Below are 19,336 nucleotides of genomic sequence, written 5' to 3'. Positions count from 1 at the left end.
AAATGCAGCACCTCACATTTATCTGAATTAACTCCATCTGCCACTTCTCAGCCCATTGGCCCATCTGGTTAAGATCCTGTTTTAATGTGAGGTAATCCTCTTCGCTGTCCACTATACCTCCAATTTTGGTGTCATCTGCAAACTTACTAACTGTACCTCTTATGCTCGCATCCAAATCATTTATGTAAATGACAAAAAGTAGAGGGCCCAGCACCGATCCTTGTGGCACTCCACTGGTCACATGCATTTGGTCAGTGCATTGGGAGGTCATGTTTTGGAATACTGCATTCAATTCTAGTTTCCCTGCTATAGAAAAGATGTTCTGAAACTGGAAAGGGTTCAGAAAAGATTTACAAGGATGTTGCCAAGGTTGGATGGCTTGACCTAGAGGGAGAGGCTGAACAGGCCGGGGCTGTTTTCCCTGGAGCATCAAAGGCTCAGAGGTGACCTTATAGAAGTTTATCATATCATGAGGAGCATGGATAGGGTAAATACACAAGGTCTTTTCCACAAGGTAGGGGAGTCCAGAATGAGAGGGCATAGGTTTAAGGGGAGAGGGGAAAAATTTAAAAGGGACCTGAAGAGCCACTTTTTCTCACAGAGGGTGGTGCGTGTATGGACTGAGCTGCCAAAGGAGGTAGTGAAGGCTGATACAATTACAGCATTTAAAAGGCATCTGGTTGGGTACATGAATAGGAAGAATTGAGAGGGATATGGGCCAAACGCAGACAAATGGGACTAGATTAGTTTAGGATATATGGTCAGCTTGCACGAGTTGGACCGAAGGGTCAGTTTCAGTGTTGTATATCTCTATGACTCTGTGACTATGTTGGCATTGATACTGGACTCAGTCGCTTCACTCTTGGAAAAGGAATGGGGTGGGGGGGAGGGGGTGTTGGGTAGCTTCCTTCATGATTGAACAGCACACTTCAGGCTCCACTCTGCTCACCCCATATGGCATAAAAGCAAGGAAAGCTGCCCTGAAAATAATCTTTTGCATCACTAACTTGGCTGGAAAACTGCATCGAGCGAGTTCATCTGCGTGCGGGCTGAAAAGCAAAGTCAGACTCAATTTCAGAACCTAGAATGTATGAACCCACATGGGTAATAAGCAAAACAATCATCCAGAACAAATCACTGCCTTTATTCCCCATGAACATTGCTATCACTGCCCTGCAGGAAACTCAAAGAGCAGACAAAGAGCAGCTAAGGCAAGAAGATAGTGGCTACATTTGCTTCTGGACATGAAATTATAATCACTATCAAGAGCAAACTCATCAACTCATCAACCAGCTCTCTCAGTTCACTGTTGGCAACTACAATCACCTCATTACTCTCAGTCTACAACCTGCGTACAACCAACAGGCAATGGTCATGAGTGTCGTAAATGAGTCCAAAGACGATTTCGACTCTTTGTCCAGCTCAAGAAAGGCACTCCAACGAGAGGAGGACAAAGGAAGCATTTCAAAGACTCCCTGAAGGCTTCCCTCGAGAAACGCAACTTAGATGTCAATGCACAGGAGACTCATTCAAATTAAACCAACTTGGAAGAAACTCTGGGATGAAAGAACACAATTTTTTCCGAACACCCGTTGTCAAGGGGAAGTACAGAAAAGGAACCAGAGTAAGGATTGCAAACAATGTCATGAACAAGGACTAATTCCACCCTCCGAAAGGAACTGTCAAACTTGTGGGCGGAGAGAAGGCTCTGGGATTGGACTCATCAACCCGCAGAACCCATGATCAGTGGCACAAGATTTCCTACGTGGACAATCATACACGTTAGCGAATGATAGGCAACAGTGACAATTAGTGTATGTTAGAAATTGTAGATAAAAGAAGAAGTTGGTGCTGGAGGTTTAATTTACTGAAAATTACTTAAGTTTCCAGGAGAACAAAGTTAGTGGAATGATTATTCGTTGATGGTTAGACCAAAAAGGGAAACATGAGGCATGGTTGGACGACAACTGTCAAATATTTAAAATCAGTAACTATAGGACACAACTGCATTCAGCTTTTAATTTAGCCTTGTTTAGTTAAGACACTTTTGAAGAATGTGCACTTACTAATGAGTGGAAATACAACAGAAGTTAGCAGAGGGTCAGGAATAAATGAATGAATGATTTTATTGTCTCATGTATTTTATTTGATCCAAAAAGTGTGGTGCTGGAAAAGCACATCCAGTCAGGCAGCATCCGAGGAGCAGGAGAGTCAATGTTTCGAACATGAGCTCTTCATCAGGAATGAGGGAGTGGTCCGAGGGGGTGGCCCAAGGGAGCTAAAACCTTAATTGGGGGTGGGGCGGGGTGAAGTAGCTGGGAATGCGATAGGTAAATGAAGGTTAGGGGTGGGAGGGCAATAGATTGGAGCGAAGGGTTGAGCGGATAGATGAGAAGGAAGATGGACAAGTAGGACAATGATCCCATGTGGTTGAAGGGTTCCAAGGTGGAAGATGAGGTGTTCTTCCTCCAGGCGTGGGGTGGCTAGAGTTTGGCGGTGGAGGCGGCCCAGGACTTGCATGCCCTTGGCAGAATGGGAGGGGGAGTTAGTGTTCGGCCATGGGGCGGTGGGGTTGTTTAGTGTGTGTGTCCCGGAGCTGTTATGGTAAGAATACAATAAAATACAATGAAAAGCTTTCATTTGTTGCCACGATTCAGCACCATTTTGAGTAATTTAAGAATAAGGGGGGAAAAAAATGAAAGATATAGCTTAAAGAGAGTCTATCAGTCTTAACCCAGCTCATCACCATCAACGATGTCTGCTCAGCCAACCCTCCTGCATTGATTCACTGCCATCTACACTGGAAACAGCCAGAGTCGCCCATCCTCATCTTTCATCGCTGGACTGATATTCCTCTGTCACCAACTTGCCATTGTCTGCACCAGTCCGGGCAGTTGGAGTTGTGTCTCTCGCTGCTGGGTCCACCTCAATGTTCCTGTGATACTCTTTTGCTACCACTTCACCACCGCCAGTGCTGGGCCCAAACACCAACAGAGTTGCCAATCCTCAGACCACTGGATATAACAGGCGGACGTCGCTTTTTCCGATGTAGCAGCTGCCGATTCCATAAGTAGGTCCCATGCTTACCCAAGAAAAATAAGTAAGGGCTCACTCGCGGTCCACACTAGGCCCAGTCTCCTCTGATGTGGGCTCACTCGCGGTCCACACTAGGCCCAGTCTCCTCTGATCTGGGCCCACTCAAGGTCCATTCTGGGCCCACTCTCCTCCGCTCTGGGCCCACTCAAGGTCCACTCTGGGCCCACTCTCCTCCACTCTGGGCCCACTCAATGTCCACTCTGGGCCCACTCAAGGTCCACTCTGGGCCCACTCTCCTCCACTCTGGGCCCACACAAGGTCCACTCTGGGCCCACTCTCCTCTGCTATGGACCCACTCAAGGTCCACTCTGGGCCCACTCTGGGCCCACTCAAGGTCCACTCTGGGCCCACTCAAGGTCCACTCTGGGCCCACTCTCCTCTGCTCTGGGCCCACTCAAGGTCCACTCTGGGCCCACTCTCCTCTGCTCTGGGCCCACTCAAGGTCCATTCTGGGCCCACTCTGCTGCGCTCTGGGCCCACTTAAGTCCACACGCCAGGCCCTCTCAAGGTTTGTGCTGAGCTGTTGCCACTGCTGATGCTATCTGAGCTCAGGACAAGAGGTAAGTAAGGGTAGAGGGAGAAATAAAACGAGAGAGTGAAAGAAAGAACAGGGGTCAGAGCAGATGAGCCCTACCCTGATGCCTTCTTGATCTTGAGGCCTGGCTCAAAGTACCATCTACTGCAGAAATACGTAATAAAATCTCTGAACTGATTGATTAGAAAAATATCTAGAAATTAGTTTATTGAACAGCACTAAGGTTCAGCAGCCCGATAAGGAATAAAAACAACTGAACTGAATGACCATTCTGATAATTTGTTATCTGGATTTGGAAACAGCCTGAGATATAAATAACTGGTGGAATCGATACAAATAACAAAATGTTTTTGGGAGTTATTTTTACACAGGAGAGAGAACGTTACTCGGAAGATGAAATTCACGGAGGAGAATTGTTTGTGATATAACGTGCGAACAATGAGCTAAGTGTGATTGAGCAAGGCCAGCAGGTACTTGCAACGAGTTCAGAGGATAAAGGAAGGCGGATGATGTTAATGGCAGGATTTTTAAACTTTGCTTAGACAAAGAGCTAAGCATTTTGAAATCATGAATTGATGAAGAGGTTTTCCAATAATCCATTCCAATCCATCCCTGATAAAGGAGATAAAGTAAGAAACTGGAGGAGATGTTGTGTCGCAGGTGTTGTAAAAACACCCTCAAGAAAGATTCCAGTCCAACATTCTTGAGGGGTTTAAGATAGCCTGGGGTACAAGAGGCAAAGTGAAAGAAGGAAGAAAGGAAGAGCTGTTTGTCCAGTTGATCAGTATTATTACATGGATTGGCACAGTGCCAAGGACCCGGGTTCAATTCCACTCTCAGGCAACTGCCTGTATGGAGTTTGCATATTCTCCCTGTGTTTGTATGGATGTCCTCTGTGTGCTCAGGCTTCCTCCCACAGTCCAAAGATGTGCAGGTTAGGTGAATTAGCTTTGCTAAATTGCCCATAGTGTCCAGGGATGAGTAAATTAGGAGGATTAGCCACAGGAAATGCAGGGTGTTAGAGTAGGGAGATGGATGTGGGTGGGGTGCTCTTCAGATGATCAGTGTGGACCTATTGGGCCTAATGACCTGCTTCCATATTGTAGGGTTTCAACGATACTCATTAATTTTCATGGTCATATGCTTTTTGCAGCTGTTGTAAATACTTAATTTATCGTTCATGTATTTTAGTGTATAATTTTTAGTTTTGGAATTAAAGTTTAACGCAGGAAAACGAAATAAATTCAATTGTGGTCATGTTCCTTTAAGAAGTTAACATCTAAGAAGATAATGTAATGAAACTGCTGGGCACCAGAAACAGTATTTCAGAAAGTTACGTTCAGAAACAGCTCTTCCTTTCTTCCTTCTTTCACTTGTTCAATAAGGCTTTACCTTCCTTTTCTGTGCTCCAACATTCTTACCTCCGCTTCTGGTTAGATGTATTAGTGTTAGATATGACTAACACTAGTTAGTGTTAGATATGACATCTTATTTTTGGTTGGGGGGGGTGGATTTTAGGTAATGCTAAAGAAAACTTTGTAATTTGACAGCTTCATTTTGTTCTCATTAGTTATATTTTAACTGAAGCTTGCTGCGTGCTAAAAAGTAAATTTAAAATATTGTTGTGACCAACTAAGATGAGAGCGATTTCTTTCTCCACCCAGTCATAGCAACAGCCAGTACCACTCCCTTATTGACCATCTAGGTGAATTCCTAAAATAATGCAACTTGATTAGGCAAACATGATTTGCCGTTTATAAATCCATGCTAACCTTACCTTAGTTTGTCTGTGAACATTATTCATAAAATGAGGAGAAGGAACACCAGGATTTACATTGTGATCAAGTCAGTAACTCATTTTGGATGCAGTGCCTTGCTGCGACGCTCTGACAATTTACAAAATCTAATTGCAATTGATTTTGTTTGTGTAATTATCTTGGAATCAATTGTTTTGGATAATTTACTGTCAGCAGCAGTCTGCTCTCAATATTGTTTGTGTTATTGTGTTCAATCATATTGCCAAACTAATTCATTTGATGGAATCATTGTTGCATAAAATAATGAAACCTAGTTAGTTGGGGAGGGTAAGAGATTTCAACACTCCTACAATAATAAAATCCCCAAACAGTAGTGATTGGACTGAGATCATCCACGTGGACCTCATAGGGTTTTGTAGTCTGCATTCAGCAGTAAAATTGTTTGCAAATTTGTAATTTCCTCCCTCTCCCCTTCAGCTTGTAGATGAGGGTGATGATACCTTTCCTCATGGATTCGCTTGTGGTACCTGCCAGAAGCACACTGTCATACACCTCCAGCAGGTCCGGGCCTATCAGGTCCCACAGAGCTGAATACAACTCGGCCAGTAAGCTGTCACTTCTGAGAGTTTTATTATTTTCTAAGGACTCAAGGGCATTGGTCAGCTCATCCAAAGACAGCGGCTGGTCCAGCCTTTCCCGCATGCTGTCGTCTAGCACCTCCGTGATAGAGCACAGGAATGACTGGGTGACTGCACTGTCTGTGGGCTTCGTGTCATACACTCTGCTGTCAAGGGATTGGCTGATCGTCAGGATGTCAGACTGAGATGATCTATCGAGCCATTTTCTTCTTTCAGGCTGCTGAGCACAGAGCTCTCCTGGTGCACCTTCCGGAAGAAGAAAAGCGAGCACATCTCTTCCTGTTTGACAGTTCAGACCCTGGACCGGAAGATTATCTTGGAGGCCTCTTGCAGCAAAGAGCAAGGCTTGCTGTCTCTTCACCTCCTGGAGATCCTCCTTAAAACTGATACCCCATTGGCTGCAGCAGGAATAAGTTCTGCGTGCTTTTCTAGAGTTCGGGAAGTTATCCCTGCCTATCCTTCTCAATAGCTATGAGGATAAAGAACCTCTCGACGTTCCCTTGATTGTTTCCCAACAGTCTGGTGGATACGTGAACAGAGGCTTTGCGGTTTTCCAACCTGTGTAACCTTGGGTTCCCTGATTGGGGCTGTTAACTTGGTCCGATCAGGGAGCCCTGGCTGGCAGATATAAACAGGAATGTCGGACATCGTGTTTACTCCGAAAGCTGGCTCTGAGGGAGCAGGATCAGTGTTAAGGACTGTCCACATGTAAATAAAGGGTGACTTGGTGATGGGATACCAGTTTCTGTAGAGTTATTTCATTAAGGAAAATCCCAAGGCATTTTGTACATATATATTAGGTTCAAGGGATTAGCTAGGGGAAGAGTAGGCCCACTCAAGGATGAAGGAAGAGGGTTACGTGTGGAGCCAGATCCTTAATGAGTACTTCACATCAGTACTCTCCAAAGAGAGGGACATGAGGGATGTTGAGTTAGGGAAAGATGTGTGAATACTCTCGAGGTATTCAACAGAATGAAGGAGGAAGTATTGGGTATCTTCAAATGTATAAAAGTAAACAAGTCCTTAGGACCAGACAGAATCTATCCCAGGATGCTGAGGTAGCCAAGGGAGGAAAAAGCTGGGGCCTAAACAGATATTGTTGCATCCTCTTTGGCCTTAGGCAAGGTTCCAAAAGACTGGAGAATGGACAATGTTGTCCTTTTGTTTAAGAAGGTAAACAGAGACAATCCAGGTAATTACAGGCTGGCGAATCTGACACCAGTGGTGGGGAAGCTGTTGGAGAAGATACTGAGAGACAGGACTCATTCACATCTGGAAGTAAATGGAATTGTTAGTGATAGACAGCATGGCTTTGTGTGGGGAAGGTTGTGTCTTACCAACTTGAGTTTTCTGAGGCAATGACAAGAATGATTGATAAGGGAAGGGCAGTGGATGTTGTCTACAGGGACGTTAGTCAGGCATTTAATAAGGTACCTCATAACAGGCTGGTACAGAAATTAAAGTCTCATGGGATCTGGGGTGAGCTGGCAAGATGGACACAAAACTGGTTTGGTCATTAAAGGCAGAGCGTAGTGATGGAATGGTGCTTTTCAGAATGGAGATCAATAACTAGTGGTGTTCCACAGGGACCGGTAGTGGGACCTTTGTTGTTTGTAATATATTCAAATAGTCTGGATGGAAATGGGGAATGGGTGGGTTGCGCTTCGGCGGGTCGGTGTGGACTTGTTGGGCCAAAGGGCCTGTTTCTCCACTGTAAGTAATCTAATCTAATCTAATCATAACTAGTGGTGTTCCACAGGGACCGGTAGTGGGACCTTTGTTGTTTGTAATATATTCAAATAGTCTGGATGGAAATGTAGGTGATCTGATTGGTGAGTTGTGGATGACACTAAAATTGGGGGAGTTGCAGATTGTGAGCAGGATTGTCAAAGGATATAGTGGGACAAAGATAGATTGCAGATTTGGGTGGAGAAATGGCAGATGGAGTTTAATCAGGGCAAACGCGAGGTGATACGTTTTGGAAGATCAAATTCAGGTGCAAATCATGTAATAAATGACAGAGCTCTTAGCAGTATTGACATGCAGATGGTCCTGAGCATACAGGTCCACAGATTCCTTAAAATTGCAACACAGGTAGATGATATGGTCAAGAAGGCATACAGTACTATGCCTTCATTGGCCCGGCCATCAAATATAAAAGTTAACAAGTTACGTTACAGCTATATTTTAGTTAGGCCACAGTTGGAATATTGCATGCAGTTCTGGTCTACATTCATGGACGCCTTTCTATTAATTTTACTGCAAAAGACTCCCAACATCTGCCTCCACTAGTGTTTACCAGGCACAGATTCATGCTGACTTTGTACACTTTGATCATCGTTATCCAATTGCCCCTACTATAGTAGTGGCATTACCAGCTTCCAATCCGCAGAATCCATTTCAGAATCTATAGAATGTTTACTATCTCAGTAGCCATCTTCTTCAGCAATCTGGGCGGTACAACACCAGATCTTGGGACCCAACGTTCAACCCCACTGATCTCTTCAGTGCGACTTTCTTATTAACACTAATTTCCCTCATAACCTCATTCTCCCTAGTCACTTGGATTTAATTCTGGGAGGTCTCTTATACCTTCCTCTGTGAAACAGACACAAATTAATCTTTTAACTTCTCTGCCATTTCTCTATTCCCAATTACAAGTTCTTATGACTCTGCCTTTAATGGGCCCACATTTGTCAGCCAAACATTTCCTTTTTACAATATGTGTAGAAGCTTTTACAGTCTATTTTTATGATTTTGCTAGATTGTGTTCATACTTTAATTGTTCTTTCCTTATCAGTTTCTTGATCCTCTTTGCAGATTGCTTTTCCTAGACCAGAGGAAATAAGATGTAGGAGCAGAATGAGTCCATTCGACCCATCAAGACTGCTCTGCCATTCAATCATGGCTGATATTTTTCTCAACCCTATTCTCTTGCCTTCTTCTTTGGAACCTTTGATTCCCTCACTGATCATGAACTTCTCTATCTCGATCTTAACTACTCTCAAAGACTTGGCCTGCATAGCCCTCTGTGGTAATGAGTTCCACAGGCTCACCAACTCCCCCCCCCCCCCCCTTGGTGAAGAATTTCCTCCTTGTCTCAATTCCAAAGGGCTGACCCTTCATTCTGAGGCTATGCTGTCAGATCCTAGTCTGTCCTACTTTCTAAACTCCATCAAGTACAGACCCAGAGTAATCCACTGTTCTTTATATGACAAGCCCTTCATCCCCAGGACCATTCAAGTAAACCTCCTATGGACCCCCTCCAACACCAGCATACCCTTCCTTAGATACGGGGCCCAAAACAGCTCACAATATTCTAAGTGGGGCCTGACTAAAACCTTATACAGCCTCAGCAGTACATCTCTGCTCTTTTATTTTACAACCATCTTGGAATGAATGTTAACATTGCATTTGCCTTCCTGACTGCCAGCTGAACCTGTATGTTAGAGAATCCTGAACTAGAACTCGCAAGTCCCTTTGTGCTTCCAAATTCCAAAGCCTTTCCCAGTTTAGAAAATAGTCTCTGCCTTTATTCTTCCTACCAAAGTGCTTAAACTCACACTTTCCAACATTGTATTCCATCTGCCATTCTTTGACTATTCTCCTCGCCTGTCCAAGTCCTCCTCCAGCCTCCCCATTTCATCAACACCCCCCTGTCCTGCCACCTTTCTTTATGCCATCTGCAAACTTTTACAACATTGTCCTTAATTGCTTTGTCCAGTTCATTAATGTATAACATGAACAGTTGTGGTCCCAAACATGACCCTGCAGAACTCCATGATTCACTAGCAGACATCCTGAAAAAGACCACTTGATCCCAACTTTGTGCTTTCTGCCAGTCAGCCAACCCTTTATCTTGCCCCTAACACTCTGGGTGCTTTTCATATTTAGTATCCTGCTGTGTGGCACCTTGTCAAAGACCTTCTGCAAATCCAAACAGATCATGTCCACTGGCTCTCCTTTGTCTAACTTGCTCAGTACCCCCTCAAAAAATTCCAATGGATTTGTCAGGGATGGCCTCTGTTGATGATGTGCTGACTCAGCCCTATTTTACAATGCACCTCCAAGTACTCTGCAATCTCATCCTTGATATGGACTCTAAAATCTTACCAAAGACCCAGATCAGGTTAACAGGCGTGCAGTTCTCTGTCTTCTGCCTCTCTCCCTTCTTAAACAGGGGTATTACTTTAGCCATTTTACAGTCCTCTGGGACCCTCCCTGACTCTAGTGATTCCTGAACGATCACCACCAATGCATCTAAATCTCCTCTGCTACGTCCTTCAGAACACTGAGGTGTAATCCATCTGGTCCAAGTGATTAATCCAACTTCAAATATCCACCTTTTCAGCTTCCTCAGTACCTTTTCCTTCATGATGGGCACTACACTCATCTCTGCCCCTTGACTCTCTTGAAGTCCTGGTATGTTGCTGGTGCCTTCCACTATGAAAACTGATGCAAAGTACCAATTCAGTTCCTCTGCCAATATTACTCCTCCAGCCTCATTTACCAATGTCCATTCTTGCCTCTCTTTTACCTTTTGGTTATCTAACAAACATCTTGCAATCTTCATTTATATTACTAGTTAGCCTACCCTCATATTTCATTCTCTCCCCACTTATTGCTTTTTTAGTTATCCCCTGCTGGTTTTTAAAAGGCTTCCCAATCCCCTGGTTTCCCATTGGCCTTCAGACAGTGATTTTTCTTTTGTCTTTATGTTGTCCCTGACCTCCCTGGTCAGCCATGGTTGCCTTGTCTGCCCCTCAGTATGTTTCTTCTTCCTTGAGAAGAATTTCAGCTGTGCCATCTCAAATTTCCCCCAGAAACTCCTGCCATTGCTGCTCCACTGTGTTCCCCACTGGTCTCCACTTCCAATCAGCCCTGGCCAGCTCCTCCCTCATACCTTTGTAGTTACCTTTACTCAGTTGTAATACCACCACATCTGATGCCAGCTTCTCCCTCTCAAACTTAGTCAGTAGTGTCCAGGGATGTGCAGGCTCGGTGGATTAGAATCTTAGAATCCCTACAGTGTGGAAATAGTTCCTTTAGCCCAACAAGTCCACACTGACCCTCCGAAGAGTATCTCACCCAAAACCCCTTCCCCATTCCTCGACACTTACCCCTGACTAATGCACCTAACCTACCCATCCCTGAACACGGTGGGCAATTTAGCACGGCTGATTCACCTGACCTGCATATCTTTGGATTGTGGGAGGAAACTGGAGCACCTGTAGGAAACCCACGCGGACATGGGGCGGATGTGCAAACTCCACACAGACAGTCACCTGAGGCTGGAAACAAGCCCGGGTCCCTGGTGCTGTGAGGTAGCAGTGCTAATCACTGAGCCACCGTGCCACCCACGGTGAATGCAGAGTTGTAGGGATAGGGTGGTGTGGTGGTGGAATACTGTTTCGAGGGTCAGTGTGGACCAGATGGGTCAAATGACCTGCTTCTACATTGTAAGGATTGTATAACTCGAGAGGACCTACCTTACTGGCATCCCCAGCTGAAAGATATGCACGACACACAGCCAGGAAAGGGGGCTGCTACATCTTTGGCTGTGGAAGTGCTGTATTTCAGAACTACGCTGCTCCTGATGAAACTCCCCGTCAGCTTTATACCAACTCCAGCTGAAGCTCTGAAGCACTACTGCAGAAAGCAATATCACAGTCAGAACCAGAGCAAACCAAATAAACTCCTTCTCATGAAAATACACCACAGCAACCCAAAGGTCGGTTCCAACATCTGCTAAGTACAGCACGAATCCACCCAGGTTCAATACAAAGTCGCACTTAGTGAACGTTGCCTGGATCGCCATGTCCAAGTTTCTCAAAGAGAATCCATAAGGTCTTTACCGAATCCGCTGTGTCTGCCAAGTGAGTGGACGTGACTTTTTCTTTCACTTTTGCACAAAACAGGGAAACGTCAGTCGAATTAACGCCGTTTGTCCTGTGCAATAAATCATGTGATTGATGAAGAAATAATTATGAATGACTGATCCGAGTGCAACTTCCTCACAATTCAGGAGCGAAGTCCTTTTGGGAACAGCCCCCGGGGTGAGACAGAGATTCTGGAATTGGAATGGGCTGGTGGCCAACTTTCGGTATCTTCCACTTGCAACCGAGGCTGAAATGTAGTCAAACCACATTCTGCTCTCTCCCAAACTTCTCATCTGCATGTTTGAGGGTGTTCTTACAAACTTGTAACATCGTCGTTTGGTCAAAATTACAACATTGCTGCACAGTCAATTCGAAAAAATGTCAGATTTCCACCCCCGAGACCCTGGATCCAAGAAGGAAGTCCACTTCCGCATCAGGCTCTAGCAGTAATCCGCCAGAACCTCGCGATTTAAACTGATTACAAATTAGACTGTGTTACAGACGGGAGCTAAACTCTTTCAGATAGACATCCACGAGGTTATGACCTGAGCACAACTAATATTGCTGCAATTGGACATATATAAGAAAAACTTTTCAAAAAAATTCAGGTGTTTTTTGCAGAAAATTGAGGTACATTTCAAACAGATTTTACAACAAAGAATCCAAATATTAATAATTATTAATAACATTACAAAGAATGTGTTCTGATATAGAAATTTATTATTTCCCAATTAAGTCCAATTTTCCAAAGTCACCTTAATAATCACACTTTGACTCAACCTCACTGCAGTCCATTCAGAAAGTTACTTTGCTCTGGTCTGGACACATTTTCAAAAGGCCATGTGCTGTATGTTTTATGTAATATGTTTGTTACCATTTAGTGGAATCCATCATCTTTTAGTTGTCCTTCATTACTTGGCCCCAACCTTCACACATTGTTCCCACAGTTTATGATGCTTTGGGCATTGGACTGAATTTTCCCAAATGTGGCGGACTGTCAGTTTTGGGGAGTATCACTGTGGATTTCCCTTCGTGAGCCTTATTGGGCTTTCTCACTCAATTTTACACTGCTGGCCTGATTTAGTATGTACCATACCTCTGTGGCACTGCCCTCATGCCATCTTGCACTCAGCAGTGGTGGAAGTGCCCATTTAAACTCCAGATGAGCTCAATTTCAAGTGCTGCAAGCCAAGAATTGCCCTTCACAGTTCGTGAGTCTCAAAAGTTGCAAGGAAGATGTCCAAAAGAGTTGATTTGGCATCCCGGTTTATGGGCAGGAACATAAGGTGTACGGGGTGTTGGAGAGGAGAGTTGAAAGTGTGGTGCTGGAAAAGTCAGGAAGACTTACGCCTGAAACATTGATTCTCCGAGTCCTCGGATGCTGCCCGATCTGCTGTACTTTGTCAGCACCACATTCTTGACTTGGAATGCCATCACCCTGCAGTCCTCTCTTTCTTCTGTTGGAGAAGAGAACCATCCTCTTTTTCCGCTACTGACAGAGGAGATCACGACACCAGACCATACCAGCTTGCCTCAATGCCATTGCCACAGGTCAGAAGAATGCAGAGCAGTGCAGGAAGAAGTTCAATAATTTTCAGCAGTCTGCAAGGTGAGTGCCACCATCTTCTCTTTGCTACCTCAAACTCAAACTCTACCGATGGAAACAACTCACACCAAGACTCTCAGGAAGGGTGGTAAAGGTAAAAGGGTAGATCTGTTAATGGATTTGTGCAATAGTTAGAGATTATCTTGGTTCAGGAGATCAGGGTGTAGAGTCCATTTGGTGGAGATGCAGAGAACAAAGAAACCCTGGGGTGCAGTTTCATAGCTCCTTAGAGTCATAGAGTCATAGAGTCATAGAGACGTACAGCATGGAAACAGACCCTTCAGTCCAACCCCCGTCCATGCTGACCAGATATCCCAACCCAATCTAGTCCCACCTGCCAGCACCTGGCCCATATTCCTCCAAACCCTTCCTATTCACATACCCATCCAAATGCCTTTTAAATGTTGCAATTGTACCAACCTCCACCACTTCCTCAGGCAGCTCATTCCATACACGAACCACCCTCTGTGTAAAAATGTTGCCCCTTAGGTCTCTTTTATATCTTCCCCCTCTCACCCTAAACCTATGCCCTCTAGTTCTGGACTCCCCAACTCCAGGGAAAAGATTTTGTCTATTTATCCGGTCCATGTCCCTCATAATTTTGTAAATCTCTGTAAAGTCACCCCTCAACCTTCAACGCTCCAGGGGAAAAAGCCCCAGCCTGTTCAGCCTCTCCCTATAGCTTAAATCCTCCAACCCAGGCAACATCCTTATAAATCTTTTCTGAACCCTTTCAACTTTCACAACCTCTTTGTGATAGGAAGGAGACCAGAATTGCACACAATATTCCAACACAATATTCTAACCAATGCCCTGTACTGCCGCAACATGACCTCCCAACTCCTGTACTCAATACTCTGACCAATAAAGGAAAGCATACCAAACACCTTCTTCACTATCCTATCTACCTGCGACTTCACTTTCAAGGAACTGTGAACCTACACTCCAAGGGCTCCTTGTTCAGCAACACTCCCTAGGACCTTACCATTAAGTGTATAAGTCCTGCTAAGCCTTGTGACACTCCACTGGTCACTGGCCTCCAGTCTGTAAAACAACCCTCCACCACCACTCCCTGTCTTCTACCTTTGAGCCAGTTCTGTATCCAAATAGCTAGTTCTCCCTGTTTTCCATGAGACCTCCTTGAAAGTGGAATTGCAAGTTGATAGGTAGTGAAGAAAGCTTTTGATATGCTTTCCTCTATTGGTCAGAGTATTGAGTACAGGAGTTGGGAGGCCATGTTGCGGCTGTACAGGACATTGGTTAGGCCACTGTTGGAATATTGCGTGCAATTCTGGTCTCCTTCCTATCGGAACGATGTTGTGAAACCTGAAAGGGTTCAGAAACGATTTACAAGGATGTTGCCAGGGTTGGAGGATTTGAACTATAGGGAGAGGTTGTATAGACTCAGACTGTTTTCCCTGGAGTGTTGGAGGGTGAGGGGTGATGTTATAGAGGTTTATAAAATCATGAGGGATATGGAGAGAATAAATAGACAAAGTCTTTTCCCTGGGGTGGGGGAGTCTAGAACTAGAGGACATAGGTTTAGGGTGAGAGGGGAAAGATATAAAAGAGACCTAAGGGACAACCTTTTCACACAGAGGGTGATGTGTATATAGATTGAGCTGCCAGAGGATGTGGTGGTGGCTGGTACAATTGTAACATCTAAAAGGCATCTGGATAGGTATATGAATAGGAATTGTTTGGAGGGATATGGGCCGGGTGCTGGCATGTGGGACTAGATTGGGTTGGGATATCTGATTGGCATGGACAGGTTGGACCAAAGGGTCTGTTTCCATGCTGTACGTCACTATGATTCTATGACGCTAACAGCAGAGGAAAGAAGTCATGAATGGGAATCATCCACAGAAGCCACAATGTGGGACAAAGTATACAAAAGGAATATTGGGTATAAGTGGTAAATGGATGTCTGTTATCACAGGTGACTTTAATCTTTATACAAACTGGAAAAATCAAATCCTCCTGGGTGAGGAGATCATAGAATGCTTTTGAAATAGTTTCTTAGAGCGGTGCATTTTGAAACTGACCAGAGAGAAAGTTATATGAAACCTGATATATTGTAATGTGCCAAGATTAATTAATAACCTCAATGGTATGACATTCCTCGGAAGTAGCAGGAAATAGTTGTATTGTGGGAGCATCACATGTTGTAAAGTCTTCAAACAGTTAGAGTCATAGAGTCATAGAGATGTATAGCACGAAAACTTGTTCATGCCGACCAGGTATCCTAAATTAATAGTCCCACTTGTTAGCATTTGGCCCATATCCCTCTAAACCCTTCCTATTCATATAGCCATCTAGACGCCTTTTAAATACTGTAATTGTACCAGCCTCCACCACTTTCTCTCACTGCTCATTCAATACATACATTATTCTCTGTATGAAAAAGTTGTCCTTCAGGTCCTTTTATGTCTTTCCCCTCTCATCCTAAACCTATGCCCTCTAGTTCTGGTCTCCCCCAGTCCGGGGAAAAGATCTTGTCTCTTTATCCTATCCATGCTTCTCATGGTGTTATAAACCTCTATAAGGTCACCCTTCAGCCTCCGACGCTCCAAGGAAAATAGCCCCAGCCTCTCTCTAGCTCAAATCCTCCAACCCTGGCAACATCCTTGTAAATCTTTTCTGAACCCTTTCAAGTTTCACAACATCTTTTCCATAGCAGGGAGACCAGAATTGCACACAATATTCCCAACTCCTATACTCAATGCCCTGACCAATAAAGGAAAGCATACCAAATGCCTTCTTCACTATCCTATCTACATGTGACTCCACTTTCAAGGAACTATGAGCCTGCACTCCAAGTGCTCTTTGTTCAACAATACTCCCTAGGACCTTACCATTAAGTGTAGAAGTCCTGCCCTGATTTGCCTTTCCAAAATGCAGCACCTCACATTTGCTTAAATTAGATTCCATCTGCCACCCCTTGGCCCATTGGCCCATCTGATCAAGATCCTGTTGTACACTGAGGTAACCCTCTTCACTGTCCTTTTGTTAACTTTAATTTTAATGCACAAGAAAATCAAAAGAAGGAACAAAAATAAATCTACATTTGTCTTTAAATTCGCAGTCAATTCACCCAAATTTGATCTGTTGGAAGCGTGTACCCATTAAATCCTGCTTCAATTGTTTCATTTAACACCGTTCCACTTCATCCTGCTGAAGGTAATCTTCTTCCTGCTCAAAGGCCTCATGATCCTCCTCAGGAGATGGCTGCCACCCTCTCGCTCTTCAGCGTCCATCATGTGATCTCTTTGCCTGCTCCAGTTGGACAGAGCACAGCATGCCAGAATGATGCAGCACACTCTGTCTATAGTTTACTGCAAGTGCGCCCACCCCAAACTATCCAAGCATCAGAATCTCTTTGTGAAAAGGCCTGTCATCTGCCCACGATTGTCCAAGTGGAAGAATGGGGTGGCAATGTATCTACAATGTGCTACAGAATCATTAGTTATGTTTGGGGTAGGGGAGCTCTTGTATCCCAGCAACCGTTCTTGTAGGCGTGGCACTGGAAAAGCACAACAGGTCAGGCAGCATCTGAGGAGCAGCCTGATGAAGGGCTAATGCCTGAAACGTCAACGCCTCTGCTCCTCGGATGCTGCCTGACCTGCTGTGCTTTTCCAGCACTGCACTCTAAACTCTGATCTCCAGCATCTGCAGTCCTCACTTTCTCCTAGCCATTCTTGTAAGCTCTTGGAATGAGGCCGAAACCTGAGAATTATTATGGAGAGAGGTGTCATGACAGTTTCCAGGGTATAGACTTCTAAGATGTAGTAGCGATGATCACAGACGTGTCTGTTGACAGAATGAAAATCTTTCCTGTTAAAGATGTCAGCTGCATTATGATACTGTGCTCTCAACATCACATATGCACTGTCCATAAAGCCCTGCAACTGAAATGCTCCAGCAGTTCTGTAAAAGTGTCCTGGGATGTCCTCATTTGGTGGCAATACTGTGCCTTGTTCATCTGGAGGAAATGATATTGAGGACATTTGGCTCTGGGCTTCCTGCACCACCTCCGTGTCCTGACAGGATCTTTTACTGCAACCTGGTTATTTGGAGGTTGTTCAGCAGACACTTCAGGTTCCTGTTGATCCTAGGCTTGCAGAAGCAGTGTTCCTCTTTAACTTCTCCGTGCCCTGGTGGTGCATTGGCCACTGTGACAGTTACACCCGCTGTGGTTGGATCCATTGATGCTGGTTTGAAGTTGGGAATTTCAGAAACCCATGTAGCTCCTGAGCAGCCAGCAGTTACAGCATTCTACAGCAAACCTTTTATTAACCAGCACCTGAAGTGTTGGAGGCTGGTACAATTAGAACATTTAAAAGACATCTGTATGGATATATGAACAGGAGGGGTTTAGAGGGATATGGGCCAAATGCTGACAAATGGGACTAGGCCATATTGGGATGTTTAGTTGGCATGGATGAGTTGGACCAAAGGGTCTGTTTCCACATTGTACAACTCTATGACTCTATGGGACCAAGAATGTGTTGGCTGATCAAACATTGCAGTTGATCAAGAGGTCCACACAATCGATGTAAAAGTACACTATGTATTAAAAACGTGGTGCAGGAAGATACACATGATTATTATACTTTATTTACAGCATAAATCACTTAAATAATAATGCAACCTTGCTTTAAATAAATCTCACTGACGGAGAGCCTTATCACACTCTCAACTGGCTACTTGGACATCATGGTATTGGAGGAGAAATTGACTTGAAGTTGAATCATCTGTTGATATTTTGTGCAGCCATTCAATTGAATAATTTATATAGAGTTAAAGAAATTGAAAACTATAATAATTGGACAGAATAATACAGTAAACCTCACAGTATTTAAGGTATATAATTTTTGCCAGTTTATCAAGAGTGTCGGTTCATTAAGTGCCAGTTAAAACAAAGTTTGTTGTGTTTACCGTAGTACCGTAACACATGGAGGTCTCCAACAAGGGAGACCAGGGAGGCCTCTACATATAACTATTACATAGTAGACCTCATTCAGGTTGTGCACATTGAGTAGAATATTGTAGGATCACTGAGACCTTGTTCTCACCAACACATGAACCAAGAAAGGCACCAATGCATATAACAGCACATTCAATGTGAGAAAAGGAGCTTCACCCCTCTGTGCAGCCTATGAGATCTTGGAACATGTTTGAGTATCATAGACTACAGGTGACAGTTAACAGGCCACCTGCAATCACTTCTGCTTCACAAAGATTAATTTGTATTGATCAATCTCATGTTTAGGATTGCTTGTGCCCAGGATTGGTAGTATATATTAAACAAAAAGAGACCCAAAGAACTGCGGATGCTGGAAATCGGAAATGAAAACAAACTGTTAGGAAAATCTAGCTGGTCTGGCACCAGCTGTCGAGAGAAATCAGAGTTAATGTTTTGAGTCCGTTGACCCTTCTTCAGAACTTATTGTAGCTAGGAGAAGGTTGGTATATTTGGGTGGGTGAAGGGGGAGGAGTAAACGATAGGTGGAGATAGGGGCAGGGAGAGACAACAACAATTGGACAGACAAAGAAATGGGTAATGGTCATCGGGGAGAATCAATTGTTGCGAATGGGGACATTGGTGGTTGAAAATGGGTAACAGTCCATATGATGTCAAGGCCTGGTGTGGTGGTGGGGGGTGCTGTAAGGGTATGGGAGAAGGCGCCTGAGCCTCCTGCTCACTGTGTGAAATGCCACAGTAGTTCTAGACATGTATACAAAAATACCGAGGAACCTTAAAATTGAGGAATCCACTGAGAACACCAAGCCCGTTTATCAGAGAAATCTGAATGTTTTAATTC

The 19,336-nt window shown here is 44.3% G+C and overlaps 2 protein-coding genes across 3 annotated transcripts in view; one reads left to right on the top strand and one right to left on the bottom strand.

Moving 5' to 3' along the window:
- Positions 1–12,378, bottom strand: part of xkr9 (XK, Kell blood group complex subunit-related family, member 9) — a 25,908-nt gene extending 13,530 nt beyond the window's left edge. Inside the window, exons 1-2 of one of the 2 annotated variants that reach the window (XM_043689201.1) lie at positions 11,882–12,378; positions 11,516–11,675 (exon numbers count right to left, since the gene is read on the bottom strand). In XM_043689201.1, the coding sequence (XP_043545136.1) occupies positions 11,516–11,526 (11 nt within the window). In that variant the 5' untranslated portion in view covers positions 11,527–11,675; positions 11,882–12,378. Of the gene's footprint in view, positions 1–11,515 lie in introns of both variants that reach the window. The other variant, XM_043689199.1, reaches the window with a different exon arrangement.
- kcnb2b (potassium voltage-gated channel subfamily B member 2b) overlaps positions 1–19,336 on the top strand; it is an 891,048-nt gene that overhangs the window by 402,392 nt on the left and 469,320 nt on the right. The gene's annotated exons all lie outside the window — the stretch shown is intronic.

The sequence above is a fragment of the Chiloscyllium plagiosum genome, chromosome 4 (genome assembly GCF_004010195.1).
Source record: "Chiloscyllium plagiosum isolate BGI_BamShark_2017 chromosome 4, ASM401019v2, whole genome shotgun sequence".
Classification (NCBI taxonomy): Eukaryota; Metazoa; Chordata; class Chondrichthyes; order Orectolobiformes; family Hemiscylliidae; genus Chiloscyllium; species Chiloscyllium plagiosum.
This window is presented reverse-complemented; position numbering and strand designations above follow the sequence as displayed.